Genomic DNA, 26137 nt, shown 5'->3' on the forward strand with positions numbered 1-26137 from the left:
TAATATGTTAAAGAATTGATGTAATATCATACCAAACTAAATAAAGATGCTAATATATTTTAGTTAGATAAATTGGATAAGTATATGTACTTGTTAACATGTGAAAAAGGAGTATTAAAGAATATCTTGCTGACGTTCAATTTGTTTTAAATTCCTGAATAGACATGAAACAACCTTGTCCTTAAGCAATTTTTCCATTTCACAAGTTGCAATGAAAGCACTTTAATAACGACACAAATAAAATATCATAGAATGCAACACCCAAAGTAAAAGATATAGTTTCAACATGTTTTAAACTTAAGTAAAAGATATAGCCTGAGGCATTATTTTTGCTTCACAAAGCAACAAATTCAAGACAAGATCAATCACTAATCACAGTACAAATCTAATTTTGTTTGGGCAAGACTTCACTAATCACTTTATCCAAGTTCATGTATGAAAGACCACCAGATCTAGTATCCTCCTCCACCTTCTTCTTCAACTGCATGACCTTTTGCCTCATCTGCTTTCCCTTCTCTCCTAACATCAATTCAATCACATTTTTCTCCACCTCTTCTCTCTTCACATCAGTGTCAATTTCAATCCCAATTCCCCATTCACTGCAAATGCTTCTGCAGTTTGTTGGCTGATCAGCAAAAAATGGCCAACACAACATTGGCACACCAGCACAAATGCTTTCAACAGTTGAGTTCCATCCACAATGGGTCAAGAATCCACCAATTGAAGGGTGATTCAGCACTTCCTCTTGTGGGCACCAGCTTGCAATTAGGCCTCTATCTGATATTTCATTCACAAACTCAGATGACAATATCACTGAGCCACCAATGACAAGGTCAGGCCTAATGATCCATAAAAAGGGTCTCTTGCTGTTGGCCAAACCCCATGCAAACTCCAAAAGTTTCTCTGCAGACATAACAGTGATGCTACCAAAATTCACATAAACAACAGAATTAGGTTCCTTGGATTTGTTAAGCCATTCAAGGCACTCAGTGTCCTCCTTCCAAAGATTGGAACCTAAAGATTCCAAGTCACTCTGTGGACTTTGATTCAAAAATGAAGGGAAAGGGCCAATGGGGTGAACAGAAGGGAGCATAGAAGAGAGAGCCTTCAATGCTTCACTCTCAAGTTCATCAGAAGTGTTTATAACAATAGCAGAGGCTTTGAGCATATTATCTGCCAAATCAATCAAGTATTTTAACATAAAGTTATTTGGATCTGTTGTCCTTATGTAACCAGGGAGGTCCTTCAGTCTGAAGTTTTTCAAACCTGGAATCCAGTCCAGTTTGGTGTCCAAATACCCATTTGTCAGATAACCCTCATCTGCAATCATGATTACAAAGCCAATAGTTACAAGCTCCCATTACAGATAAACATTTTCTTCACTAGCATGTTAAAAATATCAGAAAAAACAAGCAATACATATTAGTTCAGATGTAAAAGTAGTGTTCGCAGTGATGTCTAATGTCTAACATGAATATCAGTTCAGTCTAAAAGTGTGAGGTGAAATGTAAAAAGCTTATAATAATGTCAAAATTTATAGTAATACATGAACTCGTTCGAAAACAAGGTTTCCACCTAATGGATGCCATAACTGTGGCGTAAAACTTCTCTGAAGAAAGAAAAGGTAAAGTAAAGTAACAATATCAGTTCAGTCTATCAGGGAAAACCAACAACTGATATCTCAGCACAAACATTATTTGTTACGAATTACTAATGTTGTTCTTGCACTTTCACAAGAAAGAGTTTCGATGCATACCTTTGAGTGGTATTATAGCTTTATCAGAAAGAGTACGTAAGTTCATAATAGACAATAAGGAGGTGGCACTGGCAGGTGAAAACAGAAGAATAGGGAGTGCTAGTTCTTGAGCAGCTTGTGTAGTAAAAGTCAAGGAAAAATCAGAAACCAAGGCTGTGAGTGGAGGTGTAAGGCCAGCAATGGCAGAATGATTGAGTGTAGCAAGAAGTTGACGGAAGGGTGGGAGAAAGTTGTCTCTCACAGATTTACAGAGGGAGAGTGTGTCTTGAGTGACATTAACAGCATGATCTGTGAGGGGAAGACCATCTGGGATAGTCTCAAAATGAAAATGTGGAAGATTTTGAAGGGCCTTAAGAGCCCTTGAATTGAGCAAGCGTTTGTAGTTGTATTCAGTGTGGACAAAGGTAATGTGAAAGCCTCTAAGATGAAGTAACTTTGCTAGTCTGAACAAAGGGTTGATATGGCCTTGAACTGGATATGGGATCAACACTGCGTGTGGCCTTCTCTCTGAAGGGTTACTCATCTTCACTCTTTTCTCTTCTAGTGTGAAGATAGTGTTTTGGAGAATGAGATACTGTATGGGTAAGGAGCTTGTGGTTTTAATGGAAAGTGTTAGATATGGGTAAGGAGCTTGTGGTTTTAATGGAAACTGTTAGGAATTTAAGTACGTGTTTAAGTTCTACGTCGATTAGAAATGAGAAAAAGTTAAACATTATATAAAGATAAAGATCTATAAATGAGAAAAAGATAAACATAAGTTCTACGTATTTATGTTCAGCACCTGAACCTCTTTATTAGATCAACATTACTCCGACACTCTTAAATGGTTTTGTGACAATGTAGGGTAATCTGTTTCTTAAATTACAAAATGGTATAATTTAAATATAAATAAATAAATAAAATGTGCGTCTCTTGTTGGCATGAGACAAGAAAAAAGTCATGTTAATATGAAACAATTTCGTTAGATTTATTATGGTGCCAACATAACTTCTGTAGTTATTACAAGACCAAATATATCTTCTAAAGATATCCTCAATTCTTCACGTGCTATTATGTAGAAAGAAAATTTGTATTTACTTGGGTATAGCTTCTGTGATGAAAACAAACTCCGGATACATAACCGTGATGCTACCAAAATTCACATAACAGAATCAGTATCAGACTACTTTGTTTGTGACAATTATGTTCTCTCTCCCATATGCCAAATCTCGTGGATCCAAAAGTCACTGAAACAAAAAACCTCATTGTTCCGTGGATTTCTTTTCTGATATGCAAATGAAAGTCATTTTCATAGCATGTGTTTTTGTTATTGGTTGGAGTGAATCCACGTATAATAAACAAATGGACTACGATATACTATCATTTTTTTATACTCTCATTTAACAATCATAAATATTAGTGTTAAATAATGTTGTTATCCTTCAATTTGTAGTAGTAAAAATTAGAATTAGTGTTTTTTTAAAATTTTAAACTAATTTAGTCGTTCAACTCTGTACATGTATGAATTTAGTCTTTTTAACCAAATTTTATTAAGTTTATTTGATGTTTAAAGTACATTTCATTATAGTATTTTAATTTGTTTACACTATTTGGCACATGTATGCTTCAATGTTAACTAAGAAATGCGTTTAAAATGTCAAATAAACTTAAAAACTTTTTGTTTAAATGACTAAATTCACATATTTATAAAGATAACGAACTAAATTGGTTCAAGATTTTCAAGAAGGACCAATTTCAATCTTCACTCAAAGTTGAAGGTGCAAAAACATAATTAATCCTCGATATTATTATCTTTATATTTTTTTTATTAGTTAAATATAATATTTTACTATTAAAATGAATTATAAAATTGAAATGAGATAAAAGAAAAAGGGATTGTCAAATAATCATTTTTCATAAATAAATATAACATAAATAATCGGTTCAAAATTGTTATGTTTCTTTTTATAATAAAAAAATTTAGAGCTTTGGTACAAAACTTTTATTTTGTTAGAATTTCTTTAATAATTAATATAATTGAACATCTATTTTGTATTTAATAATTGTCATGATTTAATGAAAACATTATGTTAATATGCAATTGATTTTCAAAGGGTTGACTCGATTAATATCGACTCAATTTAATTTGATCTAATTTGAGTTAACTGGTGGATCGAAATAACCTAAACATGAGATAACTCGAATTAACTTAACTTTATGTAAGTTCGATTTGATTCTACTTGATATGAGTTTGACCTAACTCCACTCAATTCAATGTGGATTTGACTTGATTCAATATGTGTCTGACTCTACTTAATCTAATGTGGACTCAACTTAGTTTGACTTAACCGTAGGTATCACTCAACTCAACCCAACAACATATTCCTTCTTTTATTAATAAATTATTATTAATATATATTTTTACAATAAATCTTATAACCAATAACATCTTATAGTTAGGGATGACAAATAAATTCGTCCTTATGGATATTGTTCGAACTCTTTTCCGTATGACGGAGAATCCTTGTATTGATTGGGTATGGGGAATACCTGATTTTATTTTTTTAATTAGGTATGAGGATAGTTATAGGGATGTACATATTCGTCCCGTCCCCATTTAAATTATTAAAAGTAACCTCATATATATATATATATATATATATATATATATATATATATATATATATATATATATATATATATATATATATATATATATATATACACTACATACATTGTATTATTTATTTCTTATAATTGTTTGGCTTATCATGAATAATTTCTAAGATATTTTTCGTCTTATCATTATCTTTATTCAATTATGTTCAAATGATATATGACAATAACCTTTTTTATGTTTCACATTTGACTATTTCTACCTTCTTTAATATTTTTTTATAAATATTTTTTCATGTCATGTTAAACACCCTCAATTTAAGGGCTCAATAACATAAACATTTTATGTAATAGGTAATATAAAAAGTTTATCTTCTTTATTTTATTATTGTTAATTTTTATTTCATTTCAAGAATTTTTTTGTTTCGTTAAAACAATTTTTGTTATCTCTCAATCATCTACTGTTTATATTTGAAAGATTTTATTAGATCTGTAAGGTATTATTCATCTTATCACATCCTTGGTAATTATACATTTATTTTTCTTTATACGATTTCATTCAATGGTCTCTCAAATTGTTTCTAAGATACACATTTGATTTTTTTAGTATTTTTATTTGTTGTTTATTTTTATAATGTAGAATATTATTTTAATATTTTTATACAATTATTTTTATTTGTTTAACTCATTATCATATGTATAATTTTATCACTATAATTGTATAAATAAATTTTATTTAATACAATTGTCATTAATATTTTTACATCATCCAATATATATTGAAATTTAAAAAATAAAAAAATTGTTAAAATTATATTGTTATTAGTTTAATTTTTATTCTTTATATAATTTTGATAAATTGATGTATTATAATTTTAAAAAGAAACTTAATTAAAATTTTAAGAATTTTCATAAACAAATATTTGCATTATATCTTAATTTGAAAATTATTTTTTATACATTTTTTAAAATATATTTTTTAATTCTGCCCATATATGCAATTTAACCGACCCCTATGGTAAATCAATTTAATTTTTTTTTTATACCTCCGTGTAGTGGGATTAAACGTTTGCTGCGTTTTCGCCATGAAGATACGTGTGATGCTCTTTATTGGTGTGGCAGTGTAAGGATTGATTTTGCATATTATTAACGCATGGATCGAGTGTTTATTCATTGGATTTCATTGGATAAGATAGTGATCTAGCTTGTAAAGTTAATTGTATGACCTGTGTGAGGTCTTTCCTTTCACATTGAAATTAATGCATTTTGCAACAAGACATGCAAATCGTGGTACAAATCCAACTTTTACAGAATACTTGCAGGGTCATTTATATGCAATGACAAAACTACCATCTGAATAGAAATGCATGACGAGACATCTATTTTTTTTTTTTCCATATAAAATTTGACAAATGCATGAGAATGGCGTGGCCTATGGGTAGCTAATGTTTTATCATGATTGAAATGATAAGTTTATGGATGGTCCTATCAGTGGGATACGTTAATTTTTTGATCTCTATTTTTAAAATATTTTAGTTATATTTCAAATTTTGAAAAGTGTTTTAATCGGTGTTTTTTTTTTTATAAAAAAAAATTTAAATATATATTTGCTCTCTATTTTTGTTATTTTTATTCAATTTTGTCTTTATTTTCTAGAATTGTCAAAACGGGTAATTCGGTCTGATCCGACTCGATCCATTACAGGTTGATGATTTAGTGAGTCAACTCAACCCGACTCACTTTTTAGCGAGCCAACAAATTGAACCCGGTCCAGTCTACCACGGGTTGGCGGGTTAAACGGGTTGACTCACATGTTCACTTAATTAAAAAAAAATTATTTTTTTATTTTTTTTTCAGTCAAAACTAAATTGTAATTTTAATTAAAATCTAAATAAACTTTAATATAATCCAAAGACAAACCAAAATAAAAAAAATACAAATTATTTATGTGTTGGATAAAAAAATAACTTAACATGACCCAAATGTAAAGCTCAATTTAATAAAAAAAATAAAAACACTTGTGTGATCCTTTATTTGCGGGTTGGTGAGCCAATCCGACTCAACACGGGTTTAACCCGGATGAGCCAGGTTCTAAATGAGCCGGGTAAAAAATCAACTCGAATTGAAATTTGTAAAAAAATTTCAACCCAACCCCGTGGTGAGCTGGGTTGGCTCGTTTTGTGTTCAATTAGGTCTTTATTTTCATTAAATTGTGGTCAATTTGGTCCTTTTCACTAAGGGTGTTTAAATAGTTAACGTTTTTTAACAGTACATGCCAGTGTCAGCTCCTGGTGTTTTTTTTTATATCTTTTTAATTTTTTTAAATTTTTTTAAACTTTTTTAATTTCAAAAAAAAAATGTTCACGTGTCAAGTCACAATTGTGCCACATGTCAATGCTAGTGTCACGTCTCAGTTTGTGGTTGTATTATTTCCTTTTGTTCAATTTAATCTCAATATTCGTTATTTTTATTCAATTTAGTTCCAATTTTTAATATTATATATATATATATATATATATTCAATATTAAAAAAATTATTTCCAAATAAATATATTATCATGAATTCAATATTAAAATAGTCGATATTTTTTCTTTAATACCAAATTAAAAACGTTTTAACGAAAGAAATATATAATAATCAAGAGAGGACAAATTAAAAAGAAGATACAAACCCTGAGAACATATTATTTGAAAGAAAGAGTTTAAATACTTTTGGAGGAAAAGGATGTATGTGCCATACAATTTGTTAAACTAAAATACCATGTACCAATACGTCCTGTTTTAATATCTGATAATGATCTTGATAAGACTCCACCAAATTTATTATGCGAGCCATTTATGTGTAACAAACTTGATGATATGTCCCCAAACCATTCAGGAAATGAATCCATAATGTAGGTATTAGAGATTTGCACCACCTGAAGTTTTCTTTGTTGTTTAAGTAACTTTGGAAATTGAGACCCCAAAATGCATGATGTTAGCATATAATGCCACCAATTGGAAAGGTGAAACCCAATTTTTGATTCAAGTTAAATGAAAGATAATTTTTAGTAACATCAAAATATCTTCAATACAGATAGGTTGAATACATTCAACTCATTTGAGGAGATGGACAAAAACTAGAGATTAGAAAGTTGTCCACTACTATATAGAAGTCTCCCACTCAATTTGTTGTGTGAAAGATCCAAAAAATGCAACGAGGCAAATTTAGTGACCTGCAATGATCCATTCAAATTGTTTAAACTAAGATCTAAAGCTTTAAGACGAGGAAAGTAACCAAATAATAATGGTCCAACAATACTGGTATTTTGAAGTGATGATCTTTGCAAGGATGAAAACAGTGAAAAATCAGGAAGCAACCCATTGCTAAATGGGTTGTGGTCAAGATTCAACACCTCATTATCCTTTGAAGAACAAAATTGTAGTAAGTGATTACTGAGTTGATAAGATAATTTATTGAAACCTAGGTACAACTTCCTAAGTTGACACAAAGTGGAAAAGGACTTTACTATGCCATGTTTGAGAGCATAAGGAACGAAATTGAGACCATTCCATGCAAGTTTTAATTGTCAATTGACCAAGTGAACCAATGGATTTTGGGATCTCTGCATGCAAACTACGTACACAAGCAATATGCGACTGTGAGACTGCTGATTGGTATTGAAATGGAGACCAAAGACATAATTTAATCAATAAAATATTATCTCTTCAATATTTGGTAAATATAAACTAGATTAGGGGATTTTATCATTATTTAATGTTAATTATCTGTTAGCTAGATTATTTAGGAAAGATATGATCATGTTTATCTATTAAAATTATAACCGATTTACCTATAAATAAAAATGTTATTCCATCGCCAAGGGACAAAACTATTTTGATCTGTGTGTTATTTGCTAAGGTTGAGATACTTCTTTATCTTTTGTCTTCGGTTTAAGGTTCATCTCAGGGACGAATCTTGGAATGGACTAAGGGGGGCATGATCCCCCATTTTTTTTTATATTTATATAATTTAGTATATGATTTTAAATACATTTTTTTTAAAATTTAATATTTTTAATATATTTTCTATATTTGATATTCTAATAAATTTTTATACATTTATATTTATGTATGCGGAAAAGTATTTTTTTCTACATTTATTTTTTAATTTTACCTTTAAAATATTTTTTAAATAAAATTAATTAATTTATTAATATTATCTTTTAAATGATTATTTGTTTAATTTAATTATTTTTTTATTTGATTACTTTTTTAAACTTAATCATTATAAATAAAAATTAATTATAGTAAAATAAAAATTACTTATATTTAATTTTATAATTATAATATTAACAATAATTATAATTTTATTATTTTTTATTATCATAAGAAAAAGTAAATATAATGTTTTTACCAATTATATAATTTTTTTTTAATTAATCTTTTTGTTTTTATTTTCTTTCAAAATTATGAAGTTGGTCCTCTAGTTTTTATAATCTTAATTTGATCTTGATTTTTGAAAAAAATATGCAATTATATCATTTTTTTCGTTAAATTTATTGACTCAGGCCATGGTCATTACATCAAAATTAAAGTTGTGAATTAGGATAGTTTGATTTTTTTTGTCTAATTGATATAATTTTAGTTTCAATTTTGATGAAAAATTCTTCCTTCGTTTCAATAAATTTAATGAAAGAAAAAATCAAATCGCATATATTTTTAAAAAAATTGAAACCAAATTAAGACTCAAAAACACTAGAGGACCAATTTGATATTTATGAACAAAAAAAAGTAATTTAACCAAAATTTTCACACGCACAAATATTATCGGTAGATTTGCGACTAATTCATCCACACCTTTACCAGAACAATAATAAAAGAGGAAAAATATACGTACATATATATATATATATATTGTCTCTAAACAATGAAACGATTTGCCACAATACCCACAACTAAAATTTTATGTATTAGCTAAATAAACATGAAATGAAATTCGATGTACTTCTTCAAATTAACCAAAACTTTGCATAATATGTCTCTCATGTATGTTTCCCTACCAAATATTTAAAACAAATTAAAAGTCAACATTTCAAATTCTAAACAAGCATCATGGGCAATAAGAAATTAATAATTGGTATGGTATCATAACAAAATAAGAGAAGCCAAAAACTTTACCTTTAGCTTTTGAATTCAGAATCTTCTTTTCATTCTAGCTATAAAGACAACAACCGTGACATACATCCAATCGATTATGTTGATGAACAGCTGAAAATATGCACGTCTCCAAGAACTTTTTACGATTAAAGTTCCACAAACACTCCAAAAGCCAACACAAAATCCCAACGCTGGGCTGAGATAAAACACAAAGCTTAAGAGTTGATCTTTATTGTTTTGAACTCTTGGTCTCACATCTAGGCATTGGTTTTGGAGTGGTGAGCCACAAAGCATGTTCCCAGCATAAGAAGAGGCAAGAAAGCTTTGTAGTTGGGTGCTTAGTGGAATCATTCCTGATAAGTTGTTGAAAGACAAGTTCATGTAATTGAGAAAATTCAAATTTGAAAAGCTTGTTGGCATTCTACCATGAAGATGGTTTCTTGACAAGTCAAGTGATTCCAAGTTTTTCAAATGACCAATGTTGTCGGGGATGAATCCTGTAAGATTATTTCTTGAAAGATTTAAGCTTATTAAACCCACGAATGATGTTATGCTTTCCGGTATCTCTCCGACTAAGTTGTTGTTAGAAATATCAATGGCTATAAAATATCCAAGAATTTTCCCCATTTCGTAGTTTCCTCCTTTCCATGTCAAAGATATTTCATCTTCAAAAAATCCAATTCCACTGTCATGAAATATTAAAGGTGCAGAGGTTCTATAGAAAATTATTTCTCCTCGAAATTCCATATCTGACATCGCACTTATGAGACCAATGCATTGTGGTATTTTCCCTGTAATGTTGTTTGATGAGAGATCCAATACTTTAAGAGATAACATATTACATAGACTTTGGGGTATGCTTCCTTGGATCTTGTTACCTCGTAGACGCAATACAATCAAATGCTCAAACTCTAACCATGTTTGTAATGTTCCTTCAAGATTATTATCCCCAAAATCAATGAATCTTAAGCTTCCTTTACAAAGAGCCAGAGATGGTATATCACCAGAGAAGTTATTGTTATTTAGATGCATTGACAAAATACTTCGTAAATTGCCAAATGACTCTGGCACTCCCCCTGATAAACTGTTATTTGCCAAATTTAGAACTTCCAAATTTTGAAAGTTCTGCCAACAATTTGGGAGGGGGCCTGTGAGTGCGTTACTAGATAGGTCAAGGTATGTAACAGACACTGGAAATGTTTCACAAAAGGAAGATTCAAACCCTGAGAACATATTATTTGAAAGAAAGAGTTCAAATACTTTTGGAGGAAATGGAGGCAATGTGCCATACAAATTGTTGAAACTAAAATCCCATGTACTAATAAGTCCTGTTTTAACACCTGATAATGATTTTGGTAAGATTCCACTAAGTTTATTATGAGAAACATTTATGTATAACAAACTTGATGATATGTCCCCAAACCATTCAGGAAATGAATCCATAATGTAGGTATTAGAGATTTGCAGCACCTGAAGTTTCCTTTGCTGTTTAAGCCACTTTGGAAATTGAGGCCCCAAATTGCACGATGTTGCATATAATGCTACCAATTGGAAAGGTGGAACCCAATCTGGATTCAAGTTAAATGAAAGAGAATTTTTACTCACATCAAATATCTTCAATCCAGATAGGTTGAATACATGTTGCTCACTAATACCCCCATTCAACTCATTTGAAGAGATGGACAAAAACCAGAGATTAGAAAGTTGTCCAATACTATATGGAAGTCTCCCACTCAATTTGTTGTGTGAAAGATCCAAAAAGTGCAATGAGGCAAATTTAGTGACCTCGAATACAGGCAATGATCCATTCAAATTGTTTGAACTAAGATCCAGAGCTTTAAGACAAGGCAAGTGAGCAAATGATAATGGCCCAACAATACTAGTACTTTGAAGTGATAGTCTCTCCAAGGATGAAAACAATGAAAAATCAGGAAACGACCCATTACGAAATGGGTTGTGGTCGAGATTCAACACCTCTAAATCCTTTGCAGAACACAATTCTGGTAAATAATCACTGAGTTTATCAGATAATTTATTGTGACCCAAGTACAACTTCTTAAGGTGACACAAAGTGTTAAAGGACTTTATTATGCCACCATCAAGTTCATTATGTGAGAGATCAAGAATTGTGAGGACTTTGCTAACATTCAACACCCATGACATAATTGAATAGTCAAAGTGATTTCTTGATAGACTGAGGATTTGGAGTGAAGTTGAAGAATTGATGTGGGAGATTGATTCAGGATTGACTTGAGGGAGTCCACAATCATCTAAATGGAGTTCAGATAGAAAAGGGATTTTACTTATTGATGATGTCCAGTCAATAACTGCAACAAGATTGTTTTTGGAAAGATCAAGGTATCTCAAAGTTGAAAGGTGAGAAAGCCAATCGAGGTCACTTTCAACAAAATCATTTTTGCTAAGGTCAAGATATTCCAAATTGGAAAGATTTGACAGAGCATAAGGAAGGGAATTAAGATCATTCCATGCAAGTTTTAACTGTTTCAATTGACCAAGTGAACCAATGCATTCTGGGATTTCTCCCCGTAAGTAATTATGACTGAGATCTAAGAAAGTGAGATGTTGCAGCTCACATATTGAAGAATCTATCTTACCTGCCAAATTTGTAGAGCGAGTGAAAAATTCCATCTCTGGCATTTCGTCTACAAGATAGTTTAAATCTTCAACTGCTGTAAAATTTGAAAATTTGAGATGAAGTGAGGTTACATGACCTGTTAAATTATTACATGAAACTCCTTTCCACTTGCAACAATCATCACCGTTCCAGGAAGATAGAAGTTCCATTCCATGAATAAAACCTTCCTTTAACTTGAGAAGAGCTTGCTTCTCTGTCTCCACACACATCTCTGCATGCAAACTTCCATGATATAAAAAGATGCATAAAAAGGTGACCACACAAAGCTGATGGAGTCTGCTGCTAAACATGATGGTGATCAACTCTAACTTTTCTGAAAATGTTTTTGAATATTGAATATGAAGAATGTAAGGATGAGTGAAGCGAAGTGAAAACTAGCGAGGACAAGACATTTATTTAAAGACAGAAGATGCTAAGATGAAGTCCGTGAAAAATGTTCATTTACATAACAGTTTATAGCCTGTAGTTAATAGTTATTAAATTGAAGATTTTTTATTTAGACCGATGAACATCGTGCCTTGCTTAAGTTCTCCCTATTCCTAGTATTTTCCAAGTCTTCTTCATTACTATAGTCTTCTAAACTTGTGTTGAGGGTCAAGACTTTTATGCCACTTTTCTGAGATAGGTGACAATAAAATCCACATTGCATCGTCTATTATTGATCAGATGTTTCATACCACTTTTCTTTTTATATTATATATTGTTGTAAAAGTTTTAATCCTCGTTTTAAAATATAATAAGAAAAAACTGCATTTATTTTTATTTTCTCTAAAATAAATAACATTGAAAGGAATAGAGGAACTATATATCATGAAATAATATCCTATCATAAGGTCCTTCAACGAAAACAATCGGAAAAAGATCGCACCTTCAATTGAAGTTAGTTCTTTTGGTTACCATTTTTTTTTATCTTGATAATTTTGTATATCAAATCATTTTATTTATTCACTACCCAGTCAGAAATTTTTTTAAATGCATGATTTCTTTTTAAAACAAAATTTAATTAAGGTAGTTAGAACCATTTACATAGACAGAGCAATTAAAAGAACCTCACGTCCGCACAAAAATATTCTAAAGAAATCAAAATTTTCGCTTTTTTCCTTTCCCATTTGTTTCGTGGATCCCATATGACTTTCATGTTCTCTGTTTTAGTTTTGTTCAATGCTAAAAATTTTAATATTATATGAGAACTTTTTTAAAATTTGTTAAGAAAATGTGCAAGAAATCAAAATTTTCGCTTTATTTTGTCTTGTTTTTTCTTTTCACATTTGTTTCTGTGAATCCTATATGACTTTCATGCTCTCTGTTCTAGTTTTCTTACAATATTGAGTATTAAAAGTGTTACAGAGTACCTTCAATTTTATTTTATTTTGTTCTTATTTCAGAAATCACTTACAAGATCAAATATGGCATCAATATGATATTATGATGAATTGCACAAGAATAAATGTAATCTGGCATAAATAAACATGATGAATATTTAGTTTTATATTAATTCATTTTAAATTGGGTTATGTTTTTTTTTTTAATTGTAAAAGGCATTATTGTCACTTCTTTCATATAGAAAATATATGAAGTTACTTATGTCTACCTCTTAATGATCCTACAACATCTATCATTAACATTATATATATATATATATATATATATATATATATATATATATATATATATATATATATATATATATCATTATATATATATATATATATTTATTTATTTACTTTGGTGGATGCAAATTTCATGTTACTAAGATAATTTTGTGAAATTAACTTAAACTTAAATCTAAGATGGTACCATAGTTTATCAAGAGTCTATCATAGCAAGATTAGATTTACAACTTGCTATCAAGTTCCTCTCTATGTATGTTGGAGATCTTTTCTCTCTAGAGATATGACTAAATAATAATATATAAATGAGTGTAAATTTCACTTTATTAAATCTATTTTGCCAAGTTAAATTTTACTTTCTAAAACAAGATAAGTTACATAAAATATTTTCGGACTATATACTAGTCATTGTGGTAAGCACCAAATATCTCTAGGCCAAATACACAAGGTTTAACCTAACGTATATACTATAATTTAGTTTTATCTCTAGTCGATGTGGAATCTTCAACACATCTCTCGTGCAAATATTATCCTAATTCTCCTAACAAAAATTATATTTTCCAAAGTCTAATTAATTAGTATAGTCGTCTAAACTTGGGCTGAGGGGCAAGACTTTAGTGCTATATTCTGTAAAACATATGATTATGGCCTCCACTACAAAAGTGTGTCTTGTTTTTTTCCTTTGAAAAAACGGATAAAGTGCTTTAAGGCAATTCCTTGTTACTTCTGCTTATGCTAGGCTTGCTACAAATAACAGGAAGATGGGGTAATTATGAAAATCTGCAATAATGTGCAGTATTTGCTCCAAGTTCATAAATTTGGCGTTACTCACCATAATTTTTGTTGTTGTGTATTATTAATGTTTTCCTCAATCATAAATTCATAAAAATTTAATAGTAAATCAGCATATAGAGTTCACTATTATCTAGAAAGTAAACTTTAATCTAATTTAATTACACCAACCAACTTGTAGGGTATCGATTGGATTCACTTTTGTAACATTATAATTTGATTATATATAATCAATGTGAGATAAAAAAATAATAATTCAGTCAACATTCTTTCTAATGATATTGACTACAATTACAAAGTTATTGGCATCATTATTCCGAAAGTCAAGCCTAGGGCCCTTGCCTAAGACTCCTTTTGATGTTTTTCTTTTATATTATATATATTGTAAAAAGTTGTCTCCTCATTTTGAATTTATCTTGAGCTATATTTTCATTATAAATTTTAGTAGCTTTATAAAAAAAAAAAAAAAAAGGTTCAAAATGGGATCAATCTTACATTACAAAAGTTCACAACAAAGTTTTGAATCAAAAGTTTACAAATATTGGTGTGTCCACTATAAAGTAAGAGATTTATTAATGTGATATGAATTTCTTTTTTTTTTTCAAATGTACATATGTTTAGTTTATTCATCATCTAAGTGTTTGACTGTTTTTGCAAGGATGATCACTAGTGGAGGAAGAAAAAAGATGAAAATCATGGTTTGATTAACCATGGTACAATTTTATTCAGGTGATTTACATATAAAAAGTAAGATTGATATTTAAACATGATTTTCTTGAAGAATTTAATTATATACTTGTTAGATGCTAGTGCTTGGATCTTGAATGAGTTTAAGAAAGCAAAGATTATTGAATACATAAACCATTGTAGGCCTTTCAAAACTTTTTGTTGTGACAAAGTAGAACATATGTAAATCTAGCAATTCATTCACCTGAGACAAGGAAATAATGTAAATGTTAATAATGAGAAGTAAAAGTTGTACACTATTGTTGATTAGGAAGATAGATTTTGGGAAGGTACACATACTCCACTCTTGATTCCAACAAAGCAACATACTTATCAAGCATAGATACCACAGCTTCAAACTCAATCACCTGCTTCTCTATGCTATCAATCTGCTCAACATATTCAGTGAAGCTACCACTCTTGCATTTTAATTAGTGGTGATCATGGATTGAATTTATCCGATCTACATTCATTTTAGATCCAAATAATTGGATTAGATTTTTTATCAAAATTCATTTTTTCAACATAATTAGTTTGGATTTTTTTTTTAAATCTGATCCAAATATTTAGATAAAGATTTAAATCCAGATCTAAATATTTGGGTCGGGTTCAAAATTCATATTTCATATTTTATAAAAAAAATTAAATTGAATTTTCTAAAATTTGTGTCTTTAGAGCCGACAGATCGAATTTGGCAGAATTTTGATCAGGACCGACTCAACCGAATTTTGGTCGAGGTCGAATTGGTCGAATTCGACCAATATTTGGCTAGGGTTGACTCGACCAAATTCAATCGAATTTCATCCGGGGCCAACTCAATTGAATTTTGACCGAGGCTGATGTGGATGAATACGACTAAATTTCGTTTGCAGCCAACTCGGTAGAATACAGCCAAATTTGGGATAGGGTTGACTCGGCCAAATTTCGATCGGGACCGACTCGACTAAATTCGGCTGAATTTCAATCGGGGTTGACTAGGTTGAACATGACCAAATTTTGGTCATAGCCGAGTACGACTAAATTTCATTTGGGGCCGACTCAGCCCAATGTAGCCAAATTTGGGTCGGGGTCGACTCAGCCGAATACGATCAAATTTGGTATAGGGCCAACTTGGCCAAATTTTGATTGAAACTGACTCAAATAAATTTGGTCGAATACGATCAAATTTTGTACAGGGTCGACTACGCTAAATACAACCAAATTTGGGCCGCATTGAATCAATCGAATACAACTAAACTTGGGTTAGTTCATCTTGACTTCAACGTTACCCAACTAAAAATTTAAATTCAAAATTTAGATTAAATTTTTTTGATTATCAATATTTGAAAATATAGATTTAGAAAATGAATATTTAATTCATAAAATATATAACATGTAGATCGAGTTAAAATCTAGATCCAATAAAATTTTTATTTTTATTTACTGAATATAACCTACTTTTGAATTATTTTTCAAAAGTAAGATATATAGTTTGAAGGTGGAAAATCGATTTCTCATCATCATGAATCTCATTATTTTTAAATCGCAGAAAGGATTCATTGATTGTCTTTTTAAAGAAAATCTATTTCATTTATCTTTGGACGTTTTCTAAACATTTTATTTCATATTTTTATTTATCGAAATAATCTATCTTTAAAAAAAGTATGAAACTATAATATATTTTATGCAATGAGAAGTTTAAGAAGTAAACATTTAACTAATGTTTGTTCTTCTAAAATTTCAATTTTGTCTTCCTAACAGATAATGTCATTACTTTAAACTTTCATGAACAAAAAATCTAAAATATTTTTTTTATGCTAATTACTTTAAGTTTCGAAAAATAAACTTCAAAAACTAAAAAAAAAAAAATTTTAAATAAAATTATAATAAAATATCACTTTCTTAAACCTTCCGGTGACTCTTGTTATCTTGAAAAGTTTTAATGGTTAAGATTTTATTTATAAATATTGTAATGTAATTTTAGAACAATGGTTGTTCAGTATACATTTTCTTTTATTCAATTAAATTTACAAGGATATTCCAGTATTAGACTGTGCAAATTGTAGAAATAACAGAAATCAACCAGTAACATCCTCTTTAAATTATAAATCAAATAGTTGTCTTCAGTTTAAGTAAAAATAAAAATTGACATTAATGTCACATACATGATATAGAAAACAAATTTTTTTATGTAAGTATACAACGTTAAGGATAAGAAGATAAGGTTGAATTGTACGAACAAAACAAAAATTTACCGAAATAATCCATGACTTCAATATTATATATACATTGAAAAACACAAGATAAAAATATTAATGTTTATCTTAATACAAATATAAACTTTCAATTTCATTCTTTTAAGTTGAATAAATTAGTCTTATATTTTAGTATTTTTTTTTTGTTAAATATTTTTACACAACTTAAATGTAATAATAACATTAATTATTTTTAATGTTTTAAATAAAAAAATTTACATTTTTATTGTAAAATTCTAAGTATATATTGATATTATAATTTAATAATTATTATTATTATTTAATGAATATATACACAAATTAAAATATCATTTTATAATTCATATTACAAAACATAATAATGACAATAATAATAATCTTTATTTTTTTTACCATAAAAAATATGATCACAAATGGACATAACACATGTATTTTTACTATTAAAAAAATAAAAAATATATACTATATTCGTGAATAAAAATTACAAAAATTTAAAATCAATATATTTATTTACAGCATTTTATATTTTCCAGCTACTTTAACTTTTATATATATATATATATATAATCCAAATATACCAAAATTACTTACCATATAAAAAGCTAACTTAATTAAACTTTTTAGTTTTAAAAAACTTTGCAGCTAGTTTTTTGCAATCATAATTCAGTATCAAATATCCATGCAAAAATGGAATTAACATGAACACCAATAAACATGTCCTACCTTATATGAATATTATTATTATATGAACAAAACCAGAGGCTTGGAAGGCTAACGCGATATCAAAACTTTAATCCTACTTGTTACTATAAAAGTCTCAAATTAAAAACCTCTCACAGCTACATAGTATCACAAACAACTGCCAGCAAACCACAGTTATCATGTATGTTGTATTATTGTTAACTCTACAACCACATGTCTTTCTTTTTGAAAGAATCTGATTGCGATTTATTAATTTATTTGCGATTCCAAAGATTCATACTTATTTCTTGTCAAATGTGGATCAAAAAGACATCAAATGCTGAAAACAATCAACAATTCTCACAAATGAAACATAACAAATAGTTGTATTAATAATTAAATTGAGCAAGTAATATATATTATTAAAATTTAAATTTTTATTAAATATTTTTGGTTTATGGTTACAATTAGTTTAAAATTTATGATCAAAGATATTATTTCTCAACCTTCAAATTTTCGTTTTAATTTTAAATTTATTGTAATCCTAAACAAAAAATATTTAATAAAAATATGAATTTTAATAAAAAAACATTATAACATTTATATAAAAATTAAATTTGGTCTCAATTTGGAGATGAACAAAATTCCTCAATTTTAAGAAAATTAAGACTAAATTAAACAAAAATAATAAATATATGAATAAAATTCAATATAAAACATTAACTCTGACACATGGACATTTAAAAAAATATATATATTTATGCGAGATGAGCTTGTTGAATAACTTGGCTTCACTAACAAAATAAAATGATAAAACATTTATCAAAGGAAGTGACAACTCCAAGTTATTGAACTAAAGAATATTGTTTTTGACAAACTTAAAAATATGATATTTTAATACCAAAATTTGACACTTTTGACACTGTATACGTGTCTTTTTTACCCATTTGTCAATTTTACATGTCAATTTTTTTCATGGTAGCAGTTTCATTTTAATTTTCAAAATTGAATGAAGCAGAGTAAAAACCTAGCATTGGTGCAACTCTCATTCTTATCTTCTCTCTGAACAAAGCAGCCCTCCATTCAATTCTTTCATTAGTGCAAATCTAATTCATCCGAAAATGTAAACACAAATAAGAGACAATGACAGAATGACAACATCTATCAAATTGCAAAGTCTGCATATGACAATGGCAGGACAATTTGGAACTGCACCAATGGAAGAGTCGAATGGAGATCTACTTTACTTAAAGATGAGAGAAAAATGAGAACTTCATCAATACTCAATGTTTTCTTTACTTATTTCAATTTATGAAACGAAAAATGAAACAACAACAGTAGAAAGAGATGCGACACATCGTCTACAATTAAAACAAATAAAAAATGAGATTTAATAAAGACACACATATAATGTCAAAATGGTCTCAAATTTTAGTGTTTAAATATTATTTCTATTTTAGAAAAAATCAAACTAAATACAGTAATTTTCTTCTTACTTTCTAAAATGAGTAGTAAACTTTTTAGTGTGAATAGAAACCCTAATTGACCATTATTTTTATTTTGCCTCACTCCTCTTCCAATTAAGCCCATAAAACCCTTTTCTTTTTCTCTTTTTGTTTTAAGTCCTTTGCTAGCTAATTTGGAACTTGTTTTTTTCTCTTGATATCATAACTTTTTTTTGCAATGAAAAAAATCCTTCCTTGATTCTTTGTGATACTTGTATTAATATTAAAATTAATGCTACAATTTGTCATAAAAAAGAACGCTATTACAATATTGTAGATAACTTCTTGCAGAGCAGGAGCAACCCCCATTTCTAACTCTACTCTGATGTCTTCGGTGTTGGGGAACTAAGGAACCACCATTGCATTCGACTTTACAATATCGTTAAGAGCTTCTTGCATAGCTTCTTACATTCCCACAATATTTCCTCTCCATGCAAAAGCAGCTCCGCGTAGGGAGTAAACTCTCGTAACATCCATCAATTTCCCATTCGATCTTTTTCACACGAGTCCAAGTCGTTGTCCATCATGAATTGAAATTTGTATTATCATTTTTTTTAAGAAAACTATAAGTTGACTCTTTTATCCTACAAAATAAAAATAAAAATAATTTACCACTTCCTTGCAATGAAACAATACAGGGGTCACATTTTTCAAAATAAGGGTCGAATATGAGACAACATATATCCATAATTTATTAAAAAAACACTAGAAAAAGAAAAGATTAGGAAATAAAACATAAGATTAAGTTTATTTAACGAATAATTAAAAGCATTCAAACCAAAACATGTTATTTGTAAAATGTTAAATAGAAATTAAGAATAAAGCTTAAAAAACCAAGCTAAGGGATTTAGCATGTGGTTTCATGGTCAATAAATATTTATACATCATATTTAGTGTAAATTCTTATTATACTTTTTGCATATGTGGATGATCAAGAAACTCTAGAATCGTGTTTTTGAGACAAGGAGAAACTGAATTCTCCAAGTTTTCTTTTTGACAACTATTTTTGCTTTTTCTTGAGTTGGCATTCTTTTAACGGAAATGATATTTCAACGCAAAAATTTGACAACTCTGGATAATTTGTAAGTGTCTCTTTGAAAACCTATTTTTCATTTTTTTAAGTGCTAATGTGTCCATTTTTTCACGATGGCGGTTTCATTATATTTTTTTAAAAGTACAAAAAGGAGTGAAAAAACCTACCATTGCCGCAAATCTCATTCTTATCTTCTCTTTCAACGAAGCAACCCTCCATTTAGCCCTTTATTTGGCGCATTTCTAATTCATCCACCGTTCCCAACATAAACAAGGGAGAATGACAGAATGACAACTTCTACCAAATTGCAAAGTCAGTATATGACAATGGTGAGACAAATTAGAAGTGCAGCAAGGGAGGGTCGAATGAAGGTTTGCTTCATTTTAAAACAAGAGAAGAATGAAAATTTTGAAAATGATAAGTTTTTTCTTTGGTTCTTTTAATTTATAAAACGAAAATGAATTGGAGACCGTGAAAACAAATGGACATATTGCTAGCACTTAAAAAAATTAAAAATGGCATTTGACAAATACACGTAAATAATGTCAAAATGGTGTTAAATTTTGGTGTTTAAATATGACTTCCATTTTGGAAAAAATTAAAGTAAATTAAGTTTCTCCTTATTAGAAAAGCATTTCTCTGGATCCTCGGTAGCATCCTGATCATGTGCAGATACAGGTAGTACACCAAGAATTTAAACTAAATATTGATAATAATGAAAAAAAAATAATGTCATTAACAAACCAGTTTGTGTCTTCGAGTCATTAAGTTGACAATTCTCTTCATGTCTCTGAAAGGAACTCCATATCTTTGGTGACTACCAACAACATGTTTGTAGGGAGGAACTCCCTGTCTCTAACTATGAACTCTATGTTCTCTTTGGTGAGTAATTCCACGACAAGGAAATAAGGGGGAGAGGCAGTTGAACACTACAAGAAAATGCATTTTTAGTAATCAATTTTAGTGACTAAAAGTTGTTAGCCACTATTACAACTAATTTAGATATCAATTTAAAAAAATAAAAATTATTGGTTACTAAAATAGTCACTATTATAAATAAAAAATTATAATTGGTCACTAAATTGGTCATTAATTAATTAGAGACGAGACCAATTTAGTAACTAAGCCATTTTGGTAGCCAAAACCTAGATAGCTAACATTTAGTGACCAATTTTCTTTGGTAGCCAAAACCATGGTAACTAATTTTAATAACCAATTTAGTGACCAATTATAATTTTTTATTTATATATTAGTAACTATTTTAGTAACCAATAATTTTTTACTTTGTAAATTGGTATCTAAGTTAGTCACTATAGTAACTAACAACTTTTGGTACTAAAATTGGTTACTAATGAGACATTTTTTGTAGTGGAAGTAAAAGAAGGAGGAATAGGAGGAGGCTGTTCCATTCGTATCGACTTTATAACATTGTGTAGAGCTTGTGTCAAAGCTTCGATTACTTTCGCGAGATCCATAAGTTTCCAATGCATTTCTATTACGTGCAAATCGTTGTCTCCAACTTGTTGAGCAGAATTTGTTAGCTTTTTTCCAATGTCTCCAATGCTAGTGTACTAAGGAACAACAGTCGCGTCTGACTTTCCATAATAGTGCATAGCTTCTTCCGTAGTTGATGCCTTAATGGAATATTTCCACTCCATGTGAAGGTAGCTCTGCATAGGTAGTAAACACTCATCACATTTGCCAATTTCTCTTTAGAGTGTCTTCGGAAATTTATTTTTCATTTTTTTAAGTGCTATCAAAGTGTACTTTTTTTCATAGTACCAGGTTCATTATCATTTTTTAAGTATAAGGAATGAGTTAAGGAACCTACCTTTGTGACACCTCGACTATTATACTAAATAATTATTATCTGATAAAAAGATATGGAATTAATTTTTTTTTTATAAAATTATCCTTGAGAGAACATTAATAATAACATAACATCATATTCATATATATGGTTTACATCTCTGTAATTGTTCATGAAATATTACAAAAATATATATTTGTATAATATTAAGTGTCTTACATTAAAATAGAAGATTTATCTATATTTTTAATATCTCCTAAAGATATTAATAGAAATTATCCATGAGTTAATCTTCAGAAGATCCACCAACAATATCCCGAATAACTCTCACTGAGCAGGTTCATCTTCTGTTAATGCAACAGGTACATATGAAAGAAAAATATGAAAGGAGTGAGGTCTTTATAAGCCTTAAATATCAATCTTAATAAACTCAACAAACAATACAGACACCGGGGGCCTAGATTTGGACCTACAACCACAAAACTTGATCTTGTTTTACCAGACATATGGATCCATATTCCACTTCTGATGATCCAATATGAACATCAAAAGTTACTTTGGGAAGTGATTAGGTAGTTGAGTATTTCTCATAAAATATTGGTACAATCATAATTATTTCTTTCTCGAGAATATTAGCCATTCATCAGCTCACAAAAGAGATATATACTCACTACCTAACCTTGGCGATGCCGAGCAGGTATCGGATAGTCCCAAGTTTGGCCTATGAATATCCTAGTCCAGTGCGCTATTATGAACTATCCAGATATTCACCTACTTGGTAAAACTTCCTTAGACCCCACCATGGTCCCTGCCTTTCATCCCGCAGTGTACCAAACTGTGACTTCCCAAATACAAACACTTTGACACTGGTTTAATCTCAACTTATTGAAACCAACTTAACTCTCACTCAACTGACATACTCTTGGATATTTTCAAGGGTCATAAAATGTGATGACTATCAAATCATGTCATTGTATAAACTATACACAAAGAACATATGTACATGTAATTTTCTTATATTCAAGCTCACTGAATAAAATAATATTTACTTTCACTTCACATTTTTTTTAATCATAAAATAATGATAAAATAAGAATCAAAGCAAGAACTTTAAATAAATAATTAGATAAGGATTATAACATTATAAATAAATAAAATAACAAAAATATAAATTAAACGGGACCAGTGCGTAACTGGAGATATATTAATTGAAATAAATAAATGGGACCAGTGCATAACTGGAGATAAAATAAAAATAAATAAACAGGATCAGTGTGCAACTGGAGATAAATAAAATAAAATAAATAAATAGGATCAGTGCATAACTGGAGATAAATAAAATAAAATAAATAAATAGGACCAGTGCATAACTGGAGGTAAATAAAATAAAATAAATAAATAGGATCAGTGCGTAACTGGAGATAAATAAAATAAAATGAATAAATAGGACCAGTGCGTAACTGGAGATAAATCAAATCAAATAAATAAATAGGACCAGTGCGTAACTGGAGATAAATAAAATAAATAAATAAATAGGATCAGTGCGTAACTGGAGATAAATAAAATAAAATAAATAAATAGGACCAGTACATAATTGGAGGTAAATAAAATAAAATAAATGAATAGGACCAGTGCGTAACTGGAGATAAATAAAATAAAATAAATAAATAGAACCAGTGCGTAACTGGAGATAAATAAAATAAAATAAATAAATAAATAGGATCAATGCATAACTAAAGATTAAATAAAATAAATAAACAGGATCAATACATATTTGGAGATTAAATAAAATAAACAAATAAACAGGATCAGTGTATAATTGGAGATGAAATAAAATAAATATAAGAGGATAATAAATAAAAATAAGTTAAATGAAAGTAAATAGAATAATATATGAGTCAAAATAAATAAAAGATTAATATAAAACCCATGAGCTTATCAAGATTTATATATAAAAATTTAACCTCACTCCCCTTACCTTATTGATTAAAGAGCACACTAATAATATTTGAAGAGGACTAGGATCTCTTTGAATCTTTGTTCTTATTTTCTCTTTCCCTCTCTTCTTTCTCTTTCTCTTTCTCTCTCTTCTTTCTTTCTTTCTCTTTCTCTTTTCTTTCTCTCTCCTTTCTTTCTTTCTCACTTTTTTCTCACTTCTCCCGTAACCTTCATTATTCCATATGTATATATATATACATAAGCTAAGCTAAGCATGTGCTATACACATCATTACTAACATTAATGAAGAGATAATGTTTATCTCTTCATCTTATCCTTTTTTTTTATCTTTTCTTCTTTTCTTCTTATCTTCTTATCCCTTCTTCTCCTTTTACTTTTTTTTTTATATATATTTTTATCTCTTTTAGAAAATTCATATATATATATATATATATATATATATATATTATTAGTTTTGTTTTTTTTTATATTTTCAATAAGTAAAAACTACATCATGATAAAATATATTTTTAATGTTTAAACTACATTTAGATAAAATATGAAACATTAGTAAAAATATAAGATTTTCTAATTGCTTTATTTAAAATAAATAATATAGTTTATTAAAAAAAAGGGATGTTACATTCCTCCCCTCCTTTTAGGAATTTCGTCCCCGAAATTCACGTGGTTGCAAAAAGATGGGGATACATCTCTCTCATATTACTTTCTAATTCCCAAGTTGCATCACCTTCATCTTGTTGACTCCACAATACCTTTACCAAAGGTATGTCCTTTCCCCGAAGTTGTTTAATCCTTCGATCTCCAATCCTTACAGGAAGCATATCATAAGTAAGGTTTTCTCGTATTTGTACTACATCAGGTTCTATCACATGAAAAGGGTCATGAATATATTTTACGAAGTTGAGACACATGAAAAACATTGTGAAGTTTTGAAAGGTTTGGAGGTAAAGCAATTTGGTATGCGACAGAACCAATTCTTTTAAGAATTTGATAAGGACCTATGAATTTGGGTGTAAGTTTTCTAGATTTGAGAGCTCTACCAACCCCAGTTACAGGTGTAACTTTCAAGAAAACATGATCTCCTTCTTCAAACTCAAGGGGTTTTCTTCGTTTGTCATAGTAACTTTTCTGCCTATCTTGAGAAGTTTTTATCTTTTCCCTGATCATTTTAATCTTCTCAGTTGCTTGTTGAATTACCTCTGGACCCAAAACTAAGGAATTTCCATTCTCATACCAACACAACGGGGTTCTACATCTTCTCCCATATAAAGCCTCATATGGGGCCATTCCTATGCTTGAGTGGAAACTGTTGTTATAAGTGAACTCTATAAGTGGTAGAAATTTCTCCCAACTTTCAGTTTGTTCTAAAACACAGGCTCTCAACAAGTCTTCTAAAGATTGGAAAGTCCTTTCTGATTGTCCATCAGTTTGAGGGTGATAAGCTGAACTAAGCCTAACTTTTGTTTCCAAAGCTTTTTGTAAGCTATCCCAAAATCTAGATGTGAAACGAGGGTCTCTATCAGAAATTATACTAGAAGGTACTCCATGTAGCTTGATAATTTCTTTTATGTACAAATGAGTTAACTTTTCTAAAGAAAATCTAATATTAATAGGTAGAAAGTGAGCAGATTTTGTTAACCTATCCACAATGACCCAAATTGC

The 26137-nt window shown here is 29.2% G+C and overlaps 2 protein-coding genes and 1 pseudogene across 2 annotated transcripts; all 3 read right to left on the reverse strand.

Moving 5' to 3' along the window:
* Window positions 1–221: 221 nt before the first annotated feature.
* LOC114181588 (7-deoxyloganetin glucosyltransferase-like) lies at window positions 222–2375 on the reverse strand. The gene is made up of 2 exons (XM_028068082.2): window positions 1757–2375; window positions 222–1320 (listed from the first exon to the last, which is right to left on the reverse strand). The coding sequence occupies exons 1-2, from the start codon at window positions 2277–2279 to the stop codon at window positions 386–388; spliced, it is 1458 nt and encodes a 485-aa protein (XP_027923883.1). The 5' UTR covers window positions 2280–2375; the 3' UTR covers window positions 222–385.
* Window positions 2376–9288: 6913 nt separating this feature from the next.
* On the reverse strand, window positions 9289–12534 carry LOC114181640 (receptor-like protein EIX2). Its single transcript, XM_028068148.2, has one exon. It carries the CDS (start codon window positions 12434–12436, stop codon window positions 9527–9529), a length of 2910 nt encoding a protein of 969 aa, XP_027923949.2. The 5' UTR covers window positions 12437–12534; the 3' UTR covers window positions 9289–9526.
* A 12559-nt stretch (window positions 12535–25093) lies between these two features.
* Window positions 25094–25762, reverse strand: LOC146886717 (uncharacterized; annotated as a pseudogene).
* Between the last annotated feature and the right edge of the window lie 375 nt (window positions 25763–26137).

The sequence above is a fragment of the Vigna unguiculata genome, chromosome 4 (genome assembly GCF_037176805.1).
Source record: "Vigna unguiculata cultivar grain cowpea cultivar isolate G323 ecotype 2 chromosome 4, ASM3717680v1, whole genome shotgun sequence".
NCBI classification, from domain to species: domain Eukaryota; kingdom Viridiplantae; phylum Streptophyta; class Magnoliopsida; order Fabales; family Fabaceae; genus Vigna; species Vigna unguiculata.